The sequence below is a fragment of the Falco naumanni genome, chromosome 6 (assembly GCF_017639655.2).
Source record: "Falco naumanni isolate bFalNau1 chromosome 6, bFalNau1.pat, whole genome shotgun sequence".
In the NCBI taxonomy this organism is placed as follows: Eukaryota; Metazoa; Chordata; class Aves; order Falconiformes; family Falconidae; genus Falco; species Falco naumanni.
Window position 1 is genome coordinate 4,865,673 of NC_054059.1, and position 24,476 is coordinate 4,890,148.

The following is a 24,476-nucleotide window of genomic DNA, read 5'->3' on the forward strand; positions in this document are numbered from 1 at the left end:
AAAGAAAGGATGCATGGCAAGGGTTACGAGGAAAAGATATCTGTGATTTTGCCATGGATTTGCCTCTCTTTGATGAGTTACAATGGTCCGAGAAGAAATCCGCCAGCTGGTGAATGGTTGCACCCTGTGGCCTGATCAGTAGCGACTGAGCACATTTCCTGGCCTGGCAGGCAGGGACTGACTCATGAGGAGGGAGCCGATGCCACCAAAGGCAGATGGCTCTCTGACCTGCCGTCCTCCTCCACAGCTCTCACCTCTGGCCCTGGTGGTCAACTCGGTCACCTGGCAGGTCTTTTCCCGGGCTGATTCAAGTCACTGATTTGGAAGAAAATAGTGCAATTGCTGCTGCTGCTGTTGGTTTTGGCTGGGTTTGCTTTCTGTGGTCAGCGAGCCGAACAGTCTTAGAGGTCTCACTGCACTCAGTCTACTCCTTTGTGCAACTTCACCGCTTGGTGAAAGTCATTCCCGTGTAATTTGAGGAGGGGGCTGAGGACTGTTCTTGCTTGCTGAACAAGCTCAGCTGTGTTGTAAAGCTGTGTGCAAGAGTTAAAGTCCTTCAGCACTTCCAGCCCTGCTGCTGGGTGTGGTTCATAGAATCATGGAGTGGTTCGGGTTGGAAGGGACCTTAAAGATCATCTAGTTTCAACTCCCTTGCCACGCGCAGGGACACCTTCCCTGCAGGTTGCTCAAAGCCCCATCCAGCCTGGCCCTGAGCACTCCCAGGGATGGGGCACCCACAGCTGCTCTGGGCAGCCTGTGCCAGTGTCTCACCACCCTTGTAGTGAAGAATTCCTTCCTAGCATCTAATCTAAAGCCACCCTCTTTCAGTTTAAAGCCATTACCCCTTGTCCCACCACTACATGCCCTTGTAAAAAGTCCCCCCCCCCGCTTTCTCGGAGACCCCCTTTAGGTACTGGAAGGCTGCTACGAGGTCTCCCTGGAGCCTTCTTTTCTTCAGGCTGAACAACCCCAACTCTCTCAGCCTGTCTTCACAGGAGAGGTGCTCCAGCCCTCTGATCATCTTCGTGGCCGTCCTCTGGACTCACTCCAACAGGTCCATGTCCTTCTTACGCTGGGAGCTCCACAGCTGGATGCAGATGGGAGTCTCATGAGACCAAAGTAGAGGGGGAGAATTACCTCCTTCAACCTGCTGGTCATGCTTCTTCTTATGCAGCTCAAGATACCGCTGACTTTCTGGTCTGCAAACACACATTGCTGGACCATGTTGAGCTTCTTGTCAATCAACATGCCCAAGTCTTTCTCCTCAGAGCTGCTCTCAGTCCATTCTCTACCCAGCCTGTATTTGTGCTGGGGATTGCCCTGGCCCATGTGCAGGACCTTGCATCTGGCCTCGTAGAATTTTATGAGGTTTGCACAGTGCCACCTCTCAAGCCTGTCAAGGTTGCTCTGGTTCCTTCCCCCCAGCACGCTGACTGCACCACACAGCTTGGTGTCGCTGGTAAACTTGCTGAGGGTGCACACAGACCTAGTGTCCATGTCGCCGACAAATATTAAGCAGTGCCGGTCCCGATACTGAGCCCTGAGGAATGCCGCTCATGTCCAGTCTCCGTGTGGTTGTGACAACATGTCTGCATTTCATCAGCAGGTGCAGACTGGGGCTTTGTGGGTTTTCCCTGGGAGAAGGGAAACTGAGTACTAATAGGGTAAGAATTTCCTTGACCTCCAGAGATTCCTTATGATACATAAGCAACTGAAAGGGAGCAAGAGGGGCTCATGTCATTGGAGTGAAAAATCTTACCAAAGTCTCTGAGCTCCCAAGAGATGTGACAGTGCTGATTAATTGGAATTTCTCTGCAAGAAAATTTTCTTGCAAGCACCCTTCAGCTTGGACAGACACCATCAGGACATGAATAGGAGCAAGCAAATGTTTGCTGGCATTTTTTTTAATCATGAAGTGCACAGCTATGTGTCTGAATATGACATGTAGGTGTTTGTAAGCATCTAGTAGTCATCTAAAAGTGCTGAGTTAGCCATGTTTCAGCTTTATTGCCGAGGGCACGTCACTTAAATTGGAATTGGTGGTGCTGAGGAGTCTGGTCCTGCTCTACAGGGCTTGCTTCAGGGTGGCTGTACCCAGTACAGCTGCTGATGGATGGCGTGGGTGCAGCAGGCTGGAGCCGTGCGTGAGGAAGGGGAACAGCGTTGCCATCAGCATGCTTTGCCGTAATTCGGTGAGACTGGCTTATCAGAGCCCTAGTGAAGTCTGTATCAGGGCCAGTCACAGTAACCTGCTTGTCTCGTGGGCTTTGCAATTACCCTTTCACTGCCAAAGCTGAGTTGGTGCTTCTTTCTCCTCCAGCAGCAGCAAACGTAAGGCTGTGTTCGAAAGCCCTGAAGGTGCGTGGGAGCCTGTGCGTGCTGCTGCAGGTACAGAAGCAGGGTGGATGACAGCTTGCAGAAGTGCTCTGCTTTCTCACAACAGCATCTCTGCTGCCTTGTTAGGCTTATTACAGTGCATTCAGGGCTTGGATGCAGTCTTGAGGAAGATGCTACTGTAGCTAAATACATGCATGCAGCAGGCCCTGCTGTGCACGGCGCTGTGCAAATATGGGTCTGGATCTACAAAGGGATGGTGGTGCCTCTTGAATACCATCCAGGTGCTAATCAGGTTCAAAATCTAGGTGCTAAAAGTCTTTGCAAACCTTCATGGAAGCCCTCAGAAAATTCATTTCTGCAGAGCAAGTCCCAGACATGTCTGCAGAGCTGCTACTTCCTTCGCCATGGCCTGGCCCACTGACCGTGCCCAGGCTGGAGATATGCTCTAGATAGTGACATCGGCGTAAGCCCTGTGAGACCCACTGCCACACACTGAGAGCTCGAGGTAACCGTGGATCCACCTGGCCCGCTCCTCAGCAGTCCCTGCTGACCTGCCTCAGTGGGTCGTGCACGTCTCTGTGGGCACTTACCCCCTCGGTGCACCGGAGAAGGGAAAAAAGTGAGAGGACACACTGTGGGGAACTTGAGTAACCTGAGGAGCTTCTGGTCACCAACGAGCAGCAGTCCACAGTGAAATTTTGATACAGGGATTCTAGTAATAGAGGAGTGTGCATTTATTATTGGAGTTTTCCTGCTTATTTAATCTTTGTGACTTCTCTGGTTGATAATTTAAAAACTGCTGTGGAAAACTAGTAATATCATCATAAGTCATAGGAATCAAAATGGTGATGGGCTCTCGAGAGCCATGTAGCTTGTCATGTTGATAAAAAATGAGAAACCTCCAAGGAAGAGCTGCTCACTGCTTGCAGTTTCCTCTTCTCAGTCCCATGTTCTTGGAGCTAAATTTGTTCATAAAGGCCTAAAGTTTATGATGGGATGGCTCAATTTTTAAAAACATATGCAGATGTTTCATCCACTCTGCTGGGCAGAGTGTCAACATTGCAGTGCATGCCCAGGAGAAGATAATTCAGTGTTTCAAAAGGGGATTCATGTGGTTATTCACTGGCTCTTTTACTAGCCCCCTCATGAAGGGTCATGGACAGAAAAGTATAACGTAAGTTCAGAAATATTTTTCATGCCACCTTATAGCTCTAATTAAATGCAGAAGAACAGGTATTTACATATCTAAATCTCATTTTCCTACAGGCCCTGCAATTCCTGTTGGGGTGGATGTGCAAGTTGAAAGCTTGGACAGTATTTCTGAGGTTGACATGGTATGTAATCCTCTCTTAAGTGTCAATTATTTCTAATCATAAAAAGTCCCTCCCAGCTGAAACTTGTGGGTTTCAAATTATTGGTCAGATGAAAGCAGTGGCAGCATTTGACAAACTCAGAGGCTCACATTCAGAACTAAAGACTTGATAATACCTGGTGATCAAAGACTTGTCTCTGTATCTTCAGATAAAGATTAGAAGCATGAAGGAAAAAGGGACCTTAGTGAATAATCAGTGCTACGAAGGACCTATCACAGCCAAAATTATGAACATCTGTGTATGATGGTTTGAAGGTATATGGCAAAGTTCACATAAGCCACGCTTGCTGCAAGAGTTTTCTTCCTTAGGGGGCCATTGCATCCATTTGTTTCAAATGCATGATTCTGGGAGGAGCATTAGAAAATTAAGTTGGCAACTTAAATTAGGAGTTTCTCCTGCATCTTAAATGAGGAGTTTCTCCTGCATCTTAAATGAGGAGTTTCTCCTGCATCTTTGTCACTGGGAGTAACCTCACTGAGGTGAATGAGTGGGAACTGCCAGGGGGAGCCTGAACTGACTCTGCCAAAGTGGAATTTGGTGTGGGGGAATAGTCTTTCAGTCACTGATGACACTGTTCAGGAAATGTGCACCAAGTTCAATTGTGATTCAGTATCTCAATTTTTTTATTAATTAAAAAAGAGGAAGAAATGCATGCAGTTGTTAACCCTCAACAGGTTTCAAGGTGTTCCCAGCAAAAGGAGTGTTTACATCTATTTTCCTGTTTTTTTGTGGAGATTTTGAGGGTTTGTTGTTGAGGTTTTTTTACTATAGGGAATGGGGTAAAAACACTGGAAAGAGAAGTGGAAAGGGGAGCATAAAGGAGAAGAGGAAACTTCTTAGTTCCTTCCTCCTTCCGCCTTTTCATTCCTGTTCTTGGGCACCTTCTCTGGTCTAGACAAAACATGAAGACTTAAAGGCAGAGCTTTAGGTTGATTGGTTTTTACTGTGGTGCAGTTACACCTTCATGAAAACCAGGGAGCTTGCCTGCCTGCATATTGAAAGAAAGGGTTTGGGGGGATGCATGCAGGGGCAGCGTAGCGTGTGGGAAGGAGCTGTTTGTGCGGGAAACGGCTGTTGCAAGGAGGCCTGGGGCTCTGATACATCAAGATAATGTCAGTTCCCTCCCTTTGCTGTTGATAGCTCCACAATCCTATTTTCCTAGCATAGGGTAAATACTTTCCACCGCAGCTGCTGTCTTGTATTTGGGGTGGAAAAAAGGTCTCCCAGGTCAGTCTAAGTTATGCTGCTGTGTTTTTTCCAGCAGTCTATCCCAGCATGGGTGTTTGCGGGGAGGGGAGGGGGCAGTAAGCTGTCTGCAAGGCCAGGGGGCCTGGGCTGGCTGTGCCTGAAGCAGGGTGCCTTCCTCGGCTCTCCGTTGCGGGCAGGGCAGAGCTGCAGGCAGGGCTTGCTGCTAACCAGTCTGAAGGGTTACTGGCCCTAGAAATCAGGGACCCTCGGCTGGGTAGCCTTTACTTATCATTGCTTGAGTGGGTACCCAGCGCTCCGAAGAAGCACCAGACTGAATCGTCACCAGCTGGAGCCCACCGTACCTGCAAGACAGCTTGTGTCAATGACAGCAGCCGGGGGCTGCTCAAAGCACACGTGGTTTTAAAACTGGTCCAGTCAGCACGGATGGGCTGCTGCTGCGTGCGCTGGCAGGGCATGCTCTTGAGTACGCCTGGAGCGTGGCACAGACGTGAAATGTGCTGCCAAATGTGAGGCACTTGTGTGTGCTCGTTTGCTGTGTCTCTGGCAGGTGTTAGCGTTCTCTGTTTGTTGCAACACTTGTTTCTCAAGGGATTTTCCTGCTCCTGAGTGCTGAAATAAACCACTTTTCTCTCCTTGTAACTAGCGTGTGTGCTGGTCAGAAAGGAACAAGCTGTCAGTGATTGCAAACTGCCTTGTTTGACTCACGCCACCAGAAAACATCCATAAGTTAGATTTTATACTTAGAAGCTGTGACCAGCTGCCACTTTGGTTTCATATTTGCAGCACTTTGTGCCCTGTGTGCTGGCCATTGGAAGCCTCTTTGGAGAGAGAAGGGGGCTGAAGGCGAGAGAAGAGAGGGTTGCTGCCCGATGGGACAGGGCAGAGGGTGGCCTGGACAGCGGTGTGGCCTTTCTTGCGCTGTCCCTGCAGGCAGTGCCTCCCCCTCCTCTGTGGTGGCTCTAAGTCGTGCTGAGGGTGCCTGGCTGATGCCACATCAGCCCCTGTTTCCCTGTGCTCCGATGATGGAGCTGCCCAGAGGCATTTTGCAGCCTCAGGCTGCCTGGCCCTCCTCTCCCAAGGCCCCGTGTCCCTTTGTCTCATGTCATGGCCTGGGGGCTGCCCCGGGCCATGAGGTGGGCACTGGTGACCCTGAACAGCCAGGCTCTTTTTTACCCCTTTTTTGACTTCTGGTGTAACTGGCAGTGACTCCTAAGTAATCACCAGTTATGCCTCTTCCTTGGTTTCCTTTTTCCCAGCACTGGTCAAGCTGATGAACTTGATGGCCAGCCCTGAGGCTGGCTCCCCCAGCCAGGTTGCAGCCTAAGCCATGCCGGTAGCCGCAGGTGCTGGAAGTGTTTCTTTGGGACTGTAGCCATAAGGGGAAGGTGGCCAGTGGCCAGTAGGGAACGGGAGCTGGCAGCACCCCTGGGGGGAGCAGGGACGAAGGCTGGAACCAGTCTGCAAAGGTGGGTACCTGCAGGTGGGTGAGCAGAACTGTCCCCCTGGCAGGTCTCTGCCATGGTCAGAGAGGGAGGTGTCCAGCCAGCAAGGCAAGGGCTGGCACCAACAACTTCTTTGACAAACTCGTGAAAAACTTCATGGTAATGTGTGGCTGCTGCCAGGCAGCCCTTAGAAACAGAGAGTCAGATTAACCAATGGTTTGTCATCAGCAGAGCAAAACGTGGTGGTGGTGGCGGCTTTGGAAAGCAGTTGCCATGTGGTTAGGAAGAGGTCTTGGCCTGTGTCGCTGCCTGCCCGGGCTTAGCAGCTGCGGCTCCCGTAACCGCTCACTTAATTGGGAATATAAAGAAAACAAGTGTATTTGATCTCTCAACATGAGAGAATAGGTTCAGCTCTGAAAGCAGCAGCTGCCAGGTTGGGATCAACAAACAGATGTTTTCCTTTGTGTGACTGAGGCTCCTGCCCCCTCAACGAGCTTAAAGAGAGCTTTATTTAAACACTGGTACGGTAGGAAAAACAGTTCCCTCATTTGGTTGCTGTTTGCAACAATTTAGTTCTTTTGGGGATAAATTGCTTAGTGTTTAGACTAACCATTAAGCTAATTTTGAAAGTTTTTCCTCTTGAACATGCTGCTGATACCATAGTTCTTCAAGATCATCTTGCCAGGATTGAAGAACCGTTTCTGTGGGGTGGTGCTTCTCTTGGGGCATATGTAATATCCTTTTGGGACTGAACATTACCAGGTGCTGTAATACATGGATTGGTTGTTTATGATTTGTCTTGGCTGAAATTATTTTGTCAGGAAAATCTATTCACACAGAGCATTGGTCCAGGAAAGAAGCAAGACTTGAGAGGGGAGGGATTTCATGTACCTGGTAGGAGTGAGTTTTCTTTCTAGTGTTTCCTAGATGTAGTGGGCAACACTGACAGACCTCTCTTTTGTTCTCTTCCATTTTTGTGAAGGATTTCACTATGACGCTGTACTTAAGGCACTACTGGAAGGATGAGCGTCTCTCATTTCCCAGCACCACCAACAAGAGCATGACCTTTGATGGCAGGCTGGTGAAGAAGATCTGGGTCCCCGATGTCTTCTTTGTGCATTCCAAAAGGTCCTTTATTCACGATACCACCACAGACAACATCATGTTGCGAGTGTTCCCTGATGGTCACGTCCTCTACAGCATGAGGTAACAGTGCAGTCCCACTGCTCCTGAGCATCCCCTGGGGCTTTGCTGTCAGTTTTGCTCCTGACATGTCTTTGGTGACGCCAGGACTGCTACTGCCAACCCTGTTACTCCCACTGCTGATGCAGAGCCCTGTTTCCAGCATGTCCAGTAGAAAATGCTTCACAGGAAGCTGCAAGAAACCATGCTGTGGGCAGTAACAGGATAATCTCCTCCCAAGGGGAGCATTTGCCCCAACTCTTTGCATTCAGAGGAGGGCTTAGTCGAGCAGGAATGTTCATCTCAGGGTCAGTGTGTGATTAAACTGGAAGCTGCTGACATACCAGATGGTGACCTCTATAATTATCCTATTTTGCTTCCTGTTTGTCTAGAAAAACTTGGTTATTTTTGTTGTTGTTGTTGTTGTTGTTGGCATTTGTGTGTTGATGTAAAGGTTTAAGTTTATTGAAGCTGAAATGGCAGTATTAAAGACGTCCTATAGTCCCTGGTTTTCTAGCAGATTTGTCAGCTGGAAGAATCCTGAGGCATGTCTGTCATGACCTGAAGGGTTACCCAGCCTGTGGGTGTATGCAGACCGTGACCGTGCGTTTCCAGTTTTCTGTAATACACAAGGACATGGAGGCTTAATCCTCTAAACTTCTCTACCTTATTACAGATTACTGAAAATACCACAAAATCACCACTAGCAAGTAAAATACCACAAAATCACCACTAGCAAGTGTATCTATGATTAACAAAGTGAGTATCTATCTATCTATCTATCTATCTCAGGCTATTAAAAATTACTATAGGTGATCAATAATATAGTATCAATCATATATAATATCAAACATATATAATCACATATATAAAACATGTATATAACAACAGCCAATAACAGCAATAACTAATTAGGTATATACTGTTACAGGTTACTACAAACTTAGCATTAGTGGAGCAACTCATCAACAGTATAATAACAGGTATACTTGTGGTAGATTGCTTGTATGATGTATAATACTGGTATCAAGTGATACCATCATCAAGTGAATGAAATCGCCCCATGGGTGGGAGGGCAAACAAAAACAACCCCAAAACCGGGCCCAGAGGAGGACTGATGAGACAATAGATTCTCACTTCAGGTCTGCTCTGTGTCACAGAGTCTGCAGCTAGCCAGGTGGCCCCAGGGAGAGTCCGAGAGCTGGCAGAAAGTTCATGCAGTGAATTCAGCCTGTTTAGGAATGGAAAAGCATGTGCAGTATGGCACAGTCTCGGAGATTTTATTTTGGATAAAAATTGTGTCCTCATATCACAGAGCCATCACACTACCACTTTGGGCAGGCAGTAGGTGCTGTTGATCTCTATTTTTGATATGTGTCGGCCAGTAGATGTTGATGTTTTCTGTTCTTTCAGATCAATTTTTATTTTCCAGGTTTTCCACCTTTTCAGACAACAAATTTCCTTTACAATTTCTTTTTTTGCACTTACCAGTGGTATCTCAGGATGCCTCCAATTTCTAGGTACCCTGTCTGCACTTCACAGAGCCTGGCTGTGCTTCTCAAGGATGTGTCTGGTTCCTAGGCTGGCAGCCCTTGCTCTGTCAATATTTTTCAGCAGACATTTTTATTTTACTCAGTGATTTCCCCCTTCTAACCAGGCCACCTTTATGGCTGCTCACTTCAACATCCCAGCAGATTTCCTTCAGAAGAATGCAAAAAGAGATGCAGAGGAAAATAGGCCACCAGAGGAGAAAAGGTTGAGAGCCCAGGCAAAAGGATATTTCCCCAGGACAGAAAATGTGCTCTCAGTGTACAGTGACCTTTGAATGTTCTGTAGCCAAGGAATTCTGTTCTGGGATCTTTCTGGAACTTATTTACTTCAGCTATGGTAAAATAATTATCAAAAGCTATGAAAGGTTTTCTATAAAGTTTGATTCAGGAGGCTTTCTCTTTGAAGAATGAGCATAGTGGGTGATATTGTCCCAGTAGGACAATATCCCACCAAACCAGGGGGCTCTAAAGTTCACTGTTTTCATAGTCCAAATATAATTCTACTGAATTTATTTATAAAAAGAACAACAAAATTGGACAAATTATTAAATTAAGATAACGTGTGTGTCTGTGTAAGAAAGAGAGTATGCACTATATGGCCACTTTGTTTTGCCTGGTCTTAATGATGAAAATCCCACCTTAACCAAACGCTTGGGAACACTTTCCCTGTTCTGAACCCATTTAATGAATCCATTTATTGCATGAAAGGTCTGATTACCCACACCTTAACTAAGCACCTAAAGACGCTGTATATTTTATTAGAACTGGATGGGGATGAAGGTGCTATGTAGCATGAGAGACAAGAAGGAGAAAGAAAAATGAAGAAGGAAGTTAGTTGTAGGCTTGGGTCAGCACTGAGGGGAGAGGGGCAGGAGGAAGGGTAGGGACCTTCTTGGCAGATGTTGATCAGTGTAACTGAATATCAGTTTCCATTGCTCACACCCCGCAGTTCTCATGTGCTGAAGCCAGCAGCACACCATTTGTTAGCAGTGCTCAATAACCAACATCAAGGAACGACTATTTTTAATGGGAAACACTGGCTCTATTTAGAACTGCTCATTTGCCCACATGCAGAGTATTTACTTCCAAAATTTTCTGTGAGCTGTGGAGGAAGTGATGTGACTTGCTAATGCTACTCACAAGAGGATGTGAGTTAACCGCAGCTGACCACACAAGAGTTAAATGGATAATTTGATATGTAAAACCCAAGGAGGACAAGAACCTGCACGGTATTAGGGCCTGGTGGTGTTTAGGACACTCAGAACGTGATTCGGCTGACCAAGCATGGGTGTCCAGTGGTGCCAGAAATGCTCTTAGGCATCTTGAGATGTCTGCGTGGGGTTGGTGCTGGGCTGAGGGATGTTTCATTTCTTATCTGGGCCTTGGGATTTCAAGGACACCTGAACAATGTGCTTAAATTGAGCAATATCTTATTGATGAGCTGAGTTTCTGTGCTGTCCCTGACTAATGAATTGATAATGACCACAGGCTGTGCCACAGTTCAGGTGACCCCAAGGAGAGAAAATAGCACATTGTAGTGAGACTGGGTTATACAATGCTTAAATGCTACACACAGCTAGGCGAGGTCATTGCTACAGTACACCTTCTGGAGTATATCCCCCAAAAACTTCTTTAAGTTTTGCTCATATGGCAAAATTTTTCTCTAGTTTTATAGTCAAAATGAACAGTGTGTGCTTTTCAGGGGTGATGAGTGCACAGGTCAGCACAGGATTTGGATCACGATCCCCTGAACAGAAGAAAAGTCCTTTATCAACATCTGCAATGAGTCTAGAAAACGGTCGTGGGCGACAGAAGTTGGCCTCTGAAACAACGACTCACAGCTGATTTGCCTCTACTAAATCAGGGCTCTGCTGCAAATCTGTCCACAAGAGAAAGTTCACTGACCCACTGGAAAACTTGTTATGTAATGTTGTGCACAACTGGACTGATTTAAGAACTGGAGCTGTCATTGCTGCAGCTCTTTAGCTAAGACAAACTTAACACGGGCAAACTGCACTTGTTGAAAAACAGCTGCACCCATTCTACACCCCCTGCCCCAGAAACAAACACCCCCCAGATCAAAAGAATTTGATCGATGACTGAAAGAAACTGGTTTTGCCTAAATAATACATATACTGGAGGAATTCTGTGGCTTGCAATAAGGATGGTTGCGTTCCTCAGGGTTCAGTCATTCTTGGAGTGACTATGGAGGGCACTGAGCAATGGGGAAAATGAGGAAACCTTAATCAAACTGGACATAAAGGAACCTTTGAATGTAAATGGTGAAGTTATTTTATGTTGTTGCCTTGGAGGGAAACAGTTGGATATAAACCACAGTGGCAATATCCATACTGACATTAGTGTTACTGTGGTGTCCAAGATGGTGCTTTAATTCCTTGATATAGATACTGAAATTACAGCTTCCTTTGGAGCTGTATGTCTCTGTGTATAACGCATCTCACTCGGGGAACTGGTAGGCATCTTCCTGGGGATTTTATGCTAATATTATGCATATTTGCTGGCTTTAAAGCTACAGAATGATTTATCTGTGACAATGTTCTCCTCTTCATTGCTCCTCATAGAAAAAAACCTTTCTCATTTTTGACTTCTAGGATCACAGTGACAGCGATGTGCAACATGGACTTCAGCCGCTTCCCCCTGGACTCTCAGACATGTTCTCTGGAGCTGGAAAGCTGTACGTTGTATCCGTGTTTCTAGCAACACACGCTCCGTGGCTGGCTGCACAAAATAGACCGGACACCTTTCAGAGCAGTCTGTTACAGAGCCTGAAAAAGTAGTTCATCAGAGTTACTAAAAGTCTTTCTACTGACTTAGTGTGCTGTATATCTAGCCCTTATGCTGCAAGACAAGGGAAATTGCAAGGAAAGCATCCCTGTATGAATTTTAGTAGATGGCACTTTCAAAAAAACCACGAACAGAAATGTTCAACATACACTGGTTCTCAGCAGCTTGCTGATGAGAAAACTGGGGAAGTTTTGCGCTGTTCATTGCTTCTGACAGGAATGTGGTACTTTCAAGTGTCACGATAAAAAGTTGATTGTAGTGATCATTGATTTTCTCTAAACTTCATCATCAATGTGGTTTATGTATGGTATAACCATGATCCGGCAAACACTGTGACCTGGGCTCAGCTTCTTAGGGACGTTGTTCTGCAGAAATAGTTAAGTGAACAGTAAGATTTTCATAATTGTCCTGTAAACTTTCTCTGGGGTGTGGCAAGGCTAACATCTAGTTGTTTTGAGGTTCTCCCAGCTATTTAACTGAAAATTTCCTTTACAAACAACAGAATCACAGAATCACAGGATAATTTATATTAGTCTGGAGGTCAGTTGCTCCAAGACCCTGCTCAGAGCAGGGAGAGCTTTATAGTGTGTTTCTCAGGGCTGTGTCCAGTTGGGTTTTGAACATCTCCAAGCTAATGGAGGCTCTACAACTTTTCTGTGCAACCTGTTCAAATGTTTGACAGCCCTCATCCTGAAAAGTTTCCTTTTACCTGCTTTGAAAAAATCCTTCATTGCAACTTGAACCCTTGCCTCTTGTCCTTTCACTCTGCATCTTAGAGAAGAGTCTGAGAAAAGCCTGCCACCAGCTTCTCTACGACCCCGAGCAGGGCAGCAGCTGGGCCCCACCACAGAATGCTCTTCCTCCAGCTGAGCAAACCCAGCTCCCCCAGCCTCTGGCCTTATGCCATGTGCTCTAGCCCCCTGACCATCTTGATGACCCTTTTTTCATTCCCTATTCCTACTACTTAGTACGTTAACTAATTCTTTAAGTTTTTCATTACAGCTATCACATATTTCTAGACTTTTGCTTCATATCACACCTGTCACCTTTGCTTTTATCATTCTAAGAAAATCTGAGGTGTTTCCTCCTTCCTCTATGTTCATGTGTTTTACCCATGACTATTTCCTGAGTTATTCTTATCAGATAGCAATACCTTGTCTATTATTTTTGATATGTGATGCTCAGAAAAGTAGCATTCTAGCTGTCATTTCATCAATGTGGAGTAAAAAAGAGGATGTGTGCCCCTGAATTAAGAGGACCTGGATTTTTTGTTGTTCTTCTTCTTGTTGTCATGGTATATCACATGGCAAGATCTCTTTTACTCACTGGTGTTAACAAACTTATTTGTGACATTACTTCATGATGAAGATGCTTTGGTGTTGGTTAATTTTGACTGGTTCTATCAACTTTTGTTTCCCCTCTAAGCTAAAGTCACATCACATTGTGTTTCTTCTTTCCCTAAGATGCTTACACTGATGAAGATCTGATGCTGTATTGGAAAAATGGGAATGAATCTCTGAAAACCGATGAAAAGATTTCTTTATCTCAGTTTTTGATACAAAAATTCCACACTACATCGAGACTGGCTTTCTACAGTAGCACAGGTATTGGCCTTTTCTGTTTTAATGCTATTGCTAAACCTAATGCTGTATTAACTACTTGTGAGAGAGCTCTTGGGATTATATGTCACTGGAAGGTAGTCTCCACGGTTTGGACAATACATGTTTTGAAAGATGAGTTTCTCTTTTCACTACGCTTTAGAAATAAAAGATCAAAAGAAAGATCTACCATCCAGGCTGTTCTCACTGATTCTGGCTTTCCTTCTCTCTCTAAGGTTGGTACAATCGCCTCTACATAAACTTCACTTTACGCCGACACATCTTCTTCTTCTTGCTCCAAACCTACTTCCCCGCCACCCTCATGGTCATGTTGTCCTGGGTGTCCTTCTGGATCGATCGCCGAGCAGTTCCTGCCAGAGTCTCTTTGGGTGAGAACAACTGCAAAAAGCCATGAATGTGTGAAAATCTTTGAATGTCGAAGTTTTGGCAGGAAAGGGAACTGTTCATTTTGATGGTTAAAAATATTGGGCAAACAAATGTGTTTTTTTTTATCTGATGATTAATATAATGTAAAAAATTGCAGTTTGCCTTAAGTCCCTTATCACTAAGGAATCTTCCTGATCTATACTTAGCTCAGGACAGAAAGAGATGTGGTTTTTAAAATAAAATTGGACAGAGAAGAGAGGTTTCAGTATCTATGATTCAATGAATCAAGATTTTCCCCTGTTGTCCAGTCCTGCAGTTCTGAGACACATGTTGCCATTGGTGAGGGTAGTTTCACAGTTTAGGCACCTACAGGGAGTTAAAGGCTTCTGTTTAATTTTAACGAGCAGGATGCTGCCGTGTCCCAGCTGCAACAGTAGGTGTCCCGGTCCAGGTACATGTCTCCTCAACCATCCAGCATCAGTGCTGTGGCTGGTGGTTTTCTCCAGGCTGCCTGGAGGGCATCAGTGTGGCACATCCTGACAAAGTTGGGAAAGAAAGGCAGCGAGAGATCTAGTCTTACAAGCATCTGCAGTAATGTGCCCCTGGGGACACTCAGGGCATCTCTGTAACATCAGGCCTCAGGCAACAGCAGGGCAGTGAAGGGAACATGGCTTTCCTCTGACACTTGCAGTGCCGAGGATGAGAGGCCACCAGCCCCAAGGTGAGGCAGAGGTTGGGTTTCTCCTCTCCCAGGGGGCATCGCACTGAGGGTCCAATGTTTCTGGGCTAGGGACGTCTCTCATTTGAAGGAGTGGGAAAGCAAAGAAGGAATGGCTTCGAAAATCCTGTGCACACTGATCTGCCTCTTCGGACATCTAAAACCCATCAGGAGGAGCTTTGTCTATGTCAGGGCTCTCTTTCAGCAGAGCAGAAAAGAAGCTGATTTGTTTATCACTCCATGCAGAGGTTAGAGGAAGGCAAAAACGTAATGGGAAAAATCTCTGAATGTTAATATGTAAGGCTTCCGATACTGAAAGCATAAAAACAGTATTTTAGCCCACAACTCTGACTCAGAGGGATAGGCATTGCAACAAACACATGAGAAGAGGCAGCTGAGAGTCTGCTCTACTGAAAGAAATGTATTCAGTGGATTTTATTTAAAAAAGAATTCGATCCCAATGAAAAGTGAACAACAGTAGCTGTGTTTACAGTGGTGACTGTTTTGAAATGGCTGAAGTAGCCATGAATGCTTTTTGGCTTTGTATTCTCTGTTTAAGTGGCTTTGGGAACTTGTAAATATTCTTTTCTACATGATGATCAAAACTCTATACTATGTTGCAGGATGTTGTCTATCTCTGTCTATATATATACACACACATACACTTATGTGTGTGTGTGTATATATATATACACATAATCACATACATATATATGTATATAAACATAAATACATACATATATGCTTATAAACACATGCACATGCACACATCTATATATATATAAAATACAATGGTTGTTATTCAAAACTTTTTGATTCCCACACTTGAACTTACAGACAAATATTCCTACAGGTAAAAACACAATGCTTTTTTTTTCGCATGGTTTCATGCAAAACATTTTATCATTATAACACATTCCTTTTAGGATCAACAATTCAGATAAAATCCTCTTTAGCTGTAACCAAAAGTCAATACTAGGTTATTTTCTGGCAGTGCCTGTAACACAGATTGGTACAGCTGGGAGACAGGAGTCCTTGTCACCACTGGTTTTAGCAGACCTGACCCTAAGCAGTGTGTTTAAACCCTAGATGTAAAGGAGCGAGTTACATGCTATTCCTAGAAAAATGATGGCTGCTCCGTTGGTCCTCAATGCTAAACCCATCATGCACACAGAAGTGCAGGCAGTGGAACAGTTCTGCATAGGCAGGAGAGATACTTACAACAAATTTATTTCATATCTAACATCTTTTAGAGCACCACGTGGAGCACAATTTCTGTTTTTCTCGAGACAAAAGCCTTATGGACTGTATCAGTCAATAACATTTATTTCTCTTGGTCCTTTTCAGGGATCACCACCGTGCTAACCATGTCCACGATCATCACTGGGGTGAACGCCTCCATGCCTCGCGTTTCCTATATCAAAGCAGTGGACATTTACCTGTGGGTCAGTTTTGTGTTTGTCTTCCTCTCAGTGCTGGAATACGCGGCTGTGAATTACCTGACTACGGTGCAAGAGCGGAAGGAGAGGAAACTGCGGGACAAGGTGAGAAAAACTTTTGTTTATCCGTGTGTTCCTTTGTTTCTTACAGCTGATCTGGTCGTCATATTGACTGTCTTGTGTCTATAAATGGGAAAAACACTGGCATCTATGTGTGCATAATTAGATATGTTTAGACCACTCCACCTCGGGCTGAATTGCTAGCACCAGAAAAACAGGAGTTGGTCTCATGGGTCTTCACAGAAACACCAGAGAAGAGTGTGATCTGAACTGAGGAGGGCTGCAACATGGAACTGTGTGGGGATGAGAAGGGAATGTATCAAATCGGATACTTCATTGCAGCTGCCACGATTGCTGTATTTTTACACTAAAGGTGTTATTCAGAGCAAATTCATTTCCTCCCACTACAGTCAGCTTTACTCTGGAAACTGGAGTCAATGGATGTAATAGTGGAGTTGTTCGCCCTTATCAAACACAAACAGTCAACCAAGTTCATGCTTGAACTTTTTAATGTGCTATGAAAGGTCTTATCCTGCATCCTTGGAGTTTTTTGAGACCTGACCAGATACAGCCCTGAGCAGCCTGGCCCTGATGTGAGCAGGAGATAGGACTGGAGACCTGAGGTCCTTTCCAGCCTGAATTATCTATCCTACATACCTGTGAGCCCTTCTTTGTAATTAAACAAAACACCATTACCTTCTTAACACTAAGGATTGGGACCAAATTTTTTCAGTCCCTGTATACCCAGAACATCACTGTATTTTACAGCTTCTTTCTCCCTATTAGGAACTGCCCACTTCAGTACACAGGCAACACTGGTCACCTACTTGGTCTTCCCCTTGCGCTTCTTCCTATGACTTCCTTGAAGTACAGGGTAGACCACCTATCAGCCCAGTACCTTTCCAAGTTGACATGTCATCAAAAATTTAGTTAGATACATTTTAAAAAGTGATGGGAATTAATTCAACAGACTCCTGTGATGAATCTTTACCTCTCTCCAAGGCCTTTTCAACAACAGTGTGATTCTGGAAAACAACTTGAACAGGTCCTGAGTATCTTGGATTTATCTGTGCCCCCATCCTAGTCCCCACCCAGGACTCAGAAATTCTCTGCCACACAAGGTAGAGATGCTCTGCGCAAGCACAGTGAGTCAAGGGTGCCTTACCCTGCAGGTGAGCAGTGATCAGTGGCCTTTTAGTCAGCCCTGCTCACACTTCCCGTGTCGGAAGAAGATGGCTTCTTGACAGTACACGGGAAAGAACAAAAATCATCTTTGCTAGGTTCGACTTGCCTAGAATAAACTTGGTCTGGTTTTTTTGGGGGGTGGGGTGTTGTTTGGTTTTTTTGAAAGCCCCCCCCTCCCCCCTCTTGTCTTTAACTGTGTTGGAGGCATGAAATGAACTTGAGAGGGTTTGTTGCTGTTTAGCTAAGTTTTCAGGAATGTTTTCCCCATCCAGTGATGGCATAGCTTGTTATTTATGCCACAAATCTGCCCTTTATTGAGTCTTGTGCATTGAATTCTATATTCAGCAAATGCCTTTTTACTGCACAAGGTAAAATATTCCAGGCAGTCTTCAGCATGTGACAATATTAATCCTCAGTAGCGGTAATGGGAACAGAGATAACAAGCAGCATTATTTGAGGGGATTGTGGCAAAATGTAGATGAGTGCTCTTGAAGAAGCAGAAGAGACATTTCTCACTGTAAATGTAGATCTTGTTAGTCATTGCTGCTCCCCTGTGAAAGACCAAGAAAATCCTAATATGAATATGTTAGGCTGCCGAGAGAAGAGCCCTATGTTATGTCTACATTAAGAAATGAAATGTGCCTGGGACCAAGGCATGGAGTATCTAAACTAAAACCTTAGTTTCTAAAACTTGTACATGGAGTGCTCCAAAAACCTCCTGGAGTGATAAGTCTAACAAGTAGAGCAAACGGGCTACAAACTTGTCATGTTTTTCTGCACACAATCTGCTGATTTTGTTATCATTTTGTTATAACTAGAGCACAGAAAACAATTCTTAAGTTGATTTTCAGGTTTTCAGTAAGCAATGTGATCTGTTGGTTAAATAATTTGAAGAAAAGCCTTGAGTGCAGAGTTTTCCAGTGGCATCCTGAATATTACATATTCAGGTATATATAAATTTATTTACATGCACATATATTTATATATCTATTCAGGATATATACATTTCTGTGTATATACACTTAATTATTTTTAGCTGAACTTATCCTTGCAAACAAGTCCTTGGAAAACCCACACAAGAAAGCTGGTGGAGGAGGGAACTGGGAGCAAAGTATTTTTGGATAAGGAAAGCAGTCTGTGGGGAGTCAGTCAGGAACACCTAGCAGAAAGGAGGTTTTGGAGTCCATTTTCATAGCATACAAATACATAATCCATATTTCTGGAACAGAAACCCTGCAGATTTTAAACAAGAGAAGACAGTATTTGCTATTCAAAATTCTACCTGTATTCGTTGGTTTTTTTAGACTTGTGGAATTCCTGGTGGTGCTGCTGAAGTCAATGCAAGATTTGACATTAACTTCAACAGAGCTGGGATTTTACATCAGGCTTTTAGCTGGTCCTCTCCTTGGTTTAAAATCAGATTTACAAAGAAAACATGTGTATCTGTGAAACCAGAACTAACTTGGCCCCTCTTTTTCTATAATGTGTACTAGATAAGCCATTTCCAGAGATAAAACTGTATCTTGTCCTTGAATATTTATAAACACAAAGACTGCAAAATAAGGAGCCTCAAGACAGCAAGGCTGAACAGTGATCGCTAAGAAAACCTTTTGGTTAGTTTTTATGTCCGCTAAAGCATTTTTCTAATCTTTTCTGAAGCTGCTCGTCCAAGCAGTGTAACCACACCTCTTCTTTTTGGAACACAAGCATGAAAAAAAAGAAAAAAAAAAAGAGAAACTTACAGTATCTCAACTAAAATCTCAAGCTCCACTGTTTACAAGCTGTCTGTTAATAGAAAGGCATCATTTCTGTTGCTAATGTGTTCTTCCAGCGTTCAGCTATATTTCTTGTTTATGTTCCTAGTTTCCATGTATGTGTGGAATACCTCATTCGAAAACTATGATGCTGGATGGAAACTACAGTGAATCTGATGCCAACAGCCTGGCAGGATATACAAGAAACCAGATGGTCCCAGAGGAAGAAAAACAAGAAAAGATGGTTGTGCACTTAGCTATGAGCAATGAATCTAATTCATCAAGGAAGAGAGGCTTGAAGGGCCATGTGGGCTTGCGCATTATCCAGAACACTCATGCAATTGATAAATACTCAAGATTAATATTTCCAGGCACCTTTATATTTTTTAATTTGATATATTGGTCTGTCTTTAGCTAAGCATGCTGGCTCAGCAGTGACTGAAGCAGAAGACATTTACAAAACTCTCTTTTGTTGGTTCTTTTTCATCCTAACCTGGATGCAAAGCCAGAAAACTGATTATTTTATTGCTTCTTTGGAGGGTAAAGGGCAGGGCACATCCTCCAGTGGGCAACTTCATGCGCAGGCATCATGGAGGTACCTGCTGTTCTGGTTGCTTTCCAACCCACATCCCAGTTCCCACTTCCATTAAGACACGTCTTTTCTCATACTTGAAAATATGTGCTCACCGTTCACCCAAAAGGTGCTGTATGTTCATTTGGGGCTAGCCATGCTGGTGGCCCGCCGTGCGATGGACAGCCGGAGACAGTGCTCATGTGGGCTGTCAGGGATTAGACTACTGCAGCTTGCAAGGGGAGGTCTGGACAGTGCATCTCCTGTAAGGGAACTGAATGAGGCCTTTCCTTTTCAAAATCTCTGCTTTTGAGAAAATAATTTTATTTTTCTTTGACATATGAACTTCATGTTTTGTTCCATTGGTTTATGAAAAAGACCTCCTTTTAGGGTCCAAATTCTGCTTTCTCTGGATAGGACCTTCATCCATACCCTTAGGACAGTCGGCTGGCCAGGGTCAACAGGGCTGGTTACGTGCTGATGGTATGTTTGAGTCGGTGGTCATTTTTTTTCCAGATTAGAAGCAAGGAGTGATGACGAAGCAGAGCAAAGAAGTCCACAGACTCACAGAAGATGGCTCCCAGGGTATATGGGTAATGAAAACAGGGAGGTGTAGACATGTGTTCTCCCTGTAATGAGCACAGCACGTGATATGTGGCACCTGCCCGCCGAGAGGGGAAGCTGACGTGTAGCATGTACGGTCAGCACATGGTGAGTGGGCAGTGTCACGGGGATCATCACTTTCTCTCTCCAGAAGCAGAAAACAGTGTTGGAGGCAGCACTGGTGGCTTTCATGTATTTTCCTCAGCCCTGTGAGGAAACTGAAGCCCACAGAGAAGCTGTATATCCCAATGTGCCTCTCCCAGTCAACATGTTGTTCTTCTGTTCAGCTGCTTTGGATCAAGAGGGAGAGGTGTCTGCCAGAACATCTCTCTGCAGAAGCACAGGCATGTCAGAGATTAGTGAATAATCCTGTGGGCTCCAAGGTCGATGTAAGCTCTTTGAAACTGCTGGAGAGCATTGTAACATGCTTCTGTGCTTGGCATTTCAATTTTTATCCCGTGATATCTCCTTTTCCTTTGCTAACAACACTGGCAGCAAAACCCAAATGTAGAAACATGATAGCAACAAGACAATGATGTACAGGTTTGTGTGCTTCTTATTTTTAGAAAACACGGTGACTTTTTGGCTGTGGTAGAGGTTGTGTTCATCAAAATATTTGTTTACCAAGCTGCAACTCAGCAGGGTGGGCAGAGCCTGAATCATGAAGACCCAAGACTGAGGTTAGAAGCTGACTCAATGATAAGATTGCTATACATCTGTCTGGGGTTGGGCCATGAAGATCCAGATAAATCACAAAAATAAAGAAAAAGCAAACAAAAATACTAATAAAAACATAACTATTTTTTGGTGTGTGAAATTTTCTGCTTACTGTAGCAGTAATTCTTATGTCCTAAATCTCAAGGGATGTAGAAGATGGCAGGGAAGTGTCAACTCCAGGCTGTCAACAATACCCAGGTTTTCCCTTGTGCCTCAGAAATTGCTTCCTGAGTCACCCTGATGGTTGCACTGATTTACTGGAAACAAAAATGATGACAGAAACTAAAATGAACAACTGTGTTCTCCTTTCATCAGCCACGTTAATAACTGACACGAATGGAGTTCTGTTCTTTCATAGAAGTAAGAACAGTGAAAAAAGCCCTGAAATTACTGGCAAGAAGAGGAGCCATGGAAGGAGAGTATCTGAAAGGAAGGACTGCCCTGCATCCCAGCCTGCCACTTCTTTCCTGAGGCACCAGGTCAGTGCGTTTACCACACATAGCTCTTCTTGGAGCTGAAATCGGGACACTTCTCACATTGACAGATGGAGATCACTACAATAAAGATGCAAAAATATTAAGGAAATTTCCCACTCATCTTTTGAGAGGTTGAAGCCTGGACGTAAGAGTGCGCGTTCTTCAGTTTTGAGTGTAAGACTGGAACCAGTGCCACTGCTGGCAGCAGGGCAGCACAGCGAAGGGACCTTTGCTGGGGGAAGGCAGCAGCACTGCACCATGAAGTCACCAGTGTGGGGAGTGAGAAACTCGGTTCCTGTGCTCCCTGTTTTGCCAGTCTTTCTGCATTACCCATGGCATGTGCCATTTAACCTGTCAGTGCCTCATCTCTCCACCTGGAAAGTGGGGAGCAATGACATTTACCTACCTCAGAGGTGCTGAAGGGCTTAACTTGCTTAGCTAGCATGTGTTTGGGGCACGGTTATGATTTCTGAGAAGGTCACTCAATCCAAAGGTTTTTGTCGTAGTTACCAGTGAGTTCTTCAAACGTGTCCCCTGAATCGGTCCAGCTGGAAGAAAGCGGGTATCTCCCCTGCCTTATAATGATATTAAGCCAGATAACTCCCCCACATTATAATGATATTAAACCAGAGATAAATGTAGCCCAACAGCCAAAAAGTGAGCACGCACTGTCAGCGAATAATGCCTCCTGGCATACAAAAAAAGAGACATCCTAGTGCTTTACTTTGCCATTTGTTTTTATCATACCTCCTGTTCCCTCAGAAGTTATGTGGCGACAAAGACAGAACTTTAGATCCTATCATCTCTGTACTAGCACAGCCTGTAGTCCAAATGTTAGCTAATAAACATATTTTGGAGAGGCTACCTTACTGTTATTTTATATGCATGTGTACATAACTGATAGATCGATGTCTATTTCTACCAGACATAATTATACAGCCTATAAAACCATCAAGAAGGGTCTTTTTCCATTAAAGGAAAAAAACAAATGAATGTTTATTTTAGGCACCACTTAAACTTATTCATTAAAAAATTAGATGAAAAATATAGATGCAAATAAAACAAAGACATCTCCTTCAGGAGGTGTATGAATTGTATTTTTCTGCTTATTAAGGGGAAAGCAGCTAGGCCAGAAGCTAGAACAAATATCTAAAGTGTGGTATTGACAATGTATTTTACCTTTCATCTCCCCTGGATTACAAGAGACACCATGAGCACTAACTTCTAGTCACAAGATTCACTGTTTTGAGAAACAGTGCCTGAAGCTAGGCTCTGAATACTGTTTGATGGATACAACCCAATTCTGTGAAGCACTGAGCATCTGGACAATTAACCTACCAAAGGACAGGATTTTCAGAAGTATACAAGAGATCTGGGCAAACGAAGCCACTTGATGAATATGCCTTCTCTGAGTAACCTGCTCCAATGGCAAAGAAAGAAAATGTTAGCCTTGCTCATTCTGCATCTGGCTCCATTGTACTTTGACTTACTTCTAACCCAAATCGTGTTTTTGAAAGAAAGTAACTCTATATAAATATACGTACACATACATATAATGTCTATGCAGGTAGCATATAACAAACAAAGACGCTGGGTCATGTACCTATGTTAAATAGTGTACATATGTGAAATTGTAATATATCGTATGTAAATCGCCATTTATTATTCCCAGAAAACTTATGTTGAACTGAAAAAGGCTCTTATTGCAAGCCAAGGGCCAAGAAATGAGGTATTGGCAAAAATTATAGGTTCTTTCACATTTTCCTTCTGAAAAAGGAAGTGTTGAGGAGTTTGCAAGAAAGACTGATGTTAAACTTGATGTACAGTAAGTACTGTGCTGATTGCTGTAATCAAACCTGGTAATAAAATGATGGATGGAAAGACTGGAAAAAGAGTCCATTTGGTGGCGTGAACTTTAAAATGTGATTTTAATTCTGTTTTGAGATCCCTTATCAGTGAGCTAATGCTCGGGGGTAAAGGATTTGAATAAATACCTCATTTGTAATTGATTTTAAATAAAAAAACATCTCAAAAGGTGGAAGAAATGTAGTGGAAGGCACACAAGTACTTTGAAGTATGCAAAGCTCCTTGGGAAAACTGAGCCATTAATTACAGCTATAAGCTACAGAGACCTCTTGCGAAAACTGCAGCCCACAACTGAAGAAATTTTAATAATTACTTTACATTTAAGGGCACATTTTCAAAACCCCAAATGGCAGGTGTGTATATATATCTCTATCTCCATTTGACTATAAATGAAAACTTGTCATTTAATTCCTCCTTTGTGCCTTTGAAAAGATTGTCTCCACGCTTACCCATGGAAGATAAAGCTGCTGTGAGGTCCTGGCTGCCCAATCTCAGCCATTATCCCTAATGCAGACAATGGGACTAAAGGGATGCGCACAGGCGAGGCTGATTCCCCACCACTGAATAATGGCTATTGTCTGTCAGATTTCCACAATGGAGAGATTACAGCAAGGTACTATCTAGCTGAGATGCTGCCCTGCCGAAATTTAAAGAACAGAAAAATGTATTTAAAAAACAGCAAGACTTTAGCACTATTAAAATTAAAATGTAATCCTGTCTCACACTAAGCTGATTAATTCCTTTGCAAAAATGATATTTGAAATAACGTATCAGGGTCATTACTTTCCTGGTCAGAGGAATTACCATTTCAGATGAAGCAAGGAGGGGTGGGGAGGGGATTTGTGCACAAGCAGGGGGCAAGGCGCTGCTCTCAGCGTCGGGCTCTCGTGGCAGCGCAGAGGTGACCGCCAGGCTGTGCAGAGCCCACTGTGGAGGCGAGGATCAGAGGACTCAGCTTTCCCAAGGCACTGGGTGCCTGGGCATCACACACCCCTGTGCGGCACTCCTCGATTTGGGCAGGAAAAAGCAATCCTCTGCCAGAAGTGGTGGGATCCCCACCAGCCATGGGGCAGTCATGAGGGGTGGTGCAGTGCAGGTGATATGGCCGTTCTGGCTAGAGGTTTGGGTTTGGTTCTGGCCATGTGTGTCATTAGCTGGCCTTTAGCCAGGTTTTCACGGGGCAGCCGCACGCCTGCAGCGGCCC

At 44.2% G+C, this 24,476-nt stretch overlaps 1 protein-coding gene across 1 annotated transcript in view; it reads left to right on the forward strand.

Moving 5' to 3' along the window:
* Positions 1-23,488, forward strand: part of GABRR2 (gamma-aminobutyric acid type A receptor subunit rho2) — a 43,361-nt gene extending 19,873 nt beyond the window's left edge. Inside the window, exons 3-9 of the mRNA XM_040599040.1 lie at positions 3,604-3,671; positions 7,344-7,567; positions 11,706-11,788; positions 13,362-13,502; positions 13,733-13,885; positions 15,949-16,145; positions 19,149-23,488. Of these exons, the coding sequence (XP_040454974.1) occupies positions 3,604-3,671; positions 7,344-7,567; positions 11,706-11,788; positions 13,362-13,502; positions 13,733-13,885; positions 15,949-16,145; positions 19,149-19,457 (1,175 nt within the window). The 3' untranslated portion in view covers positions 19,458-23,488. The remainder of the gene's footprint in view (positions 1-3,603; positions 3,672-7,343; positions 7,568-11,705; positions 11,789-13,361; positions 13,503-13,732; positions 13,886-15,948; positions 16,146-19,148) is intronic.
* The last annotated feature ends 988 nt before the right edge of the window (positions 23,489-24,476 follow it).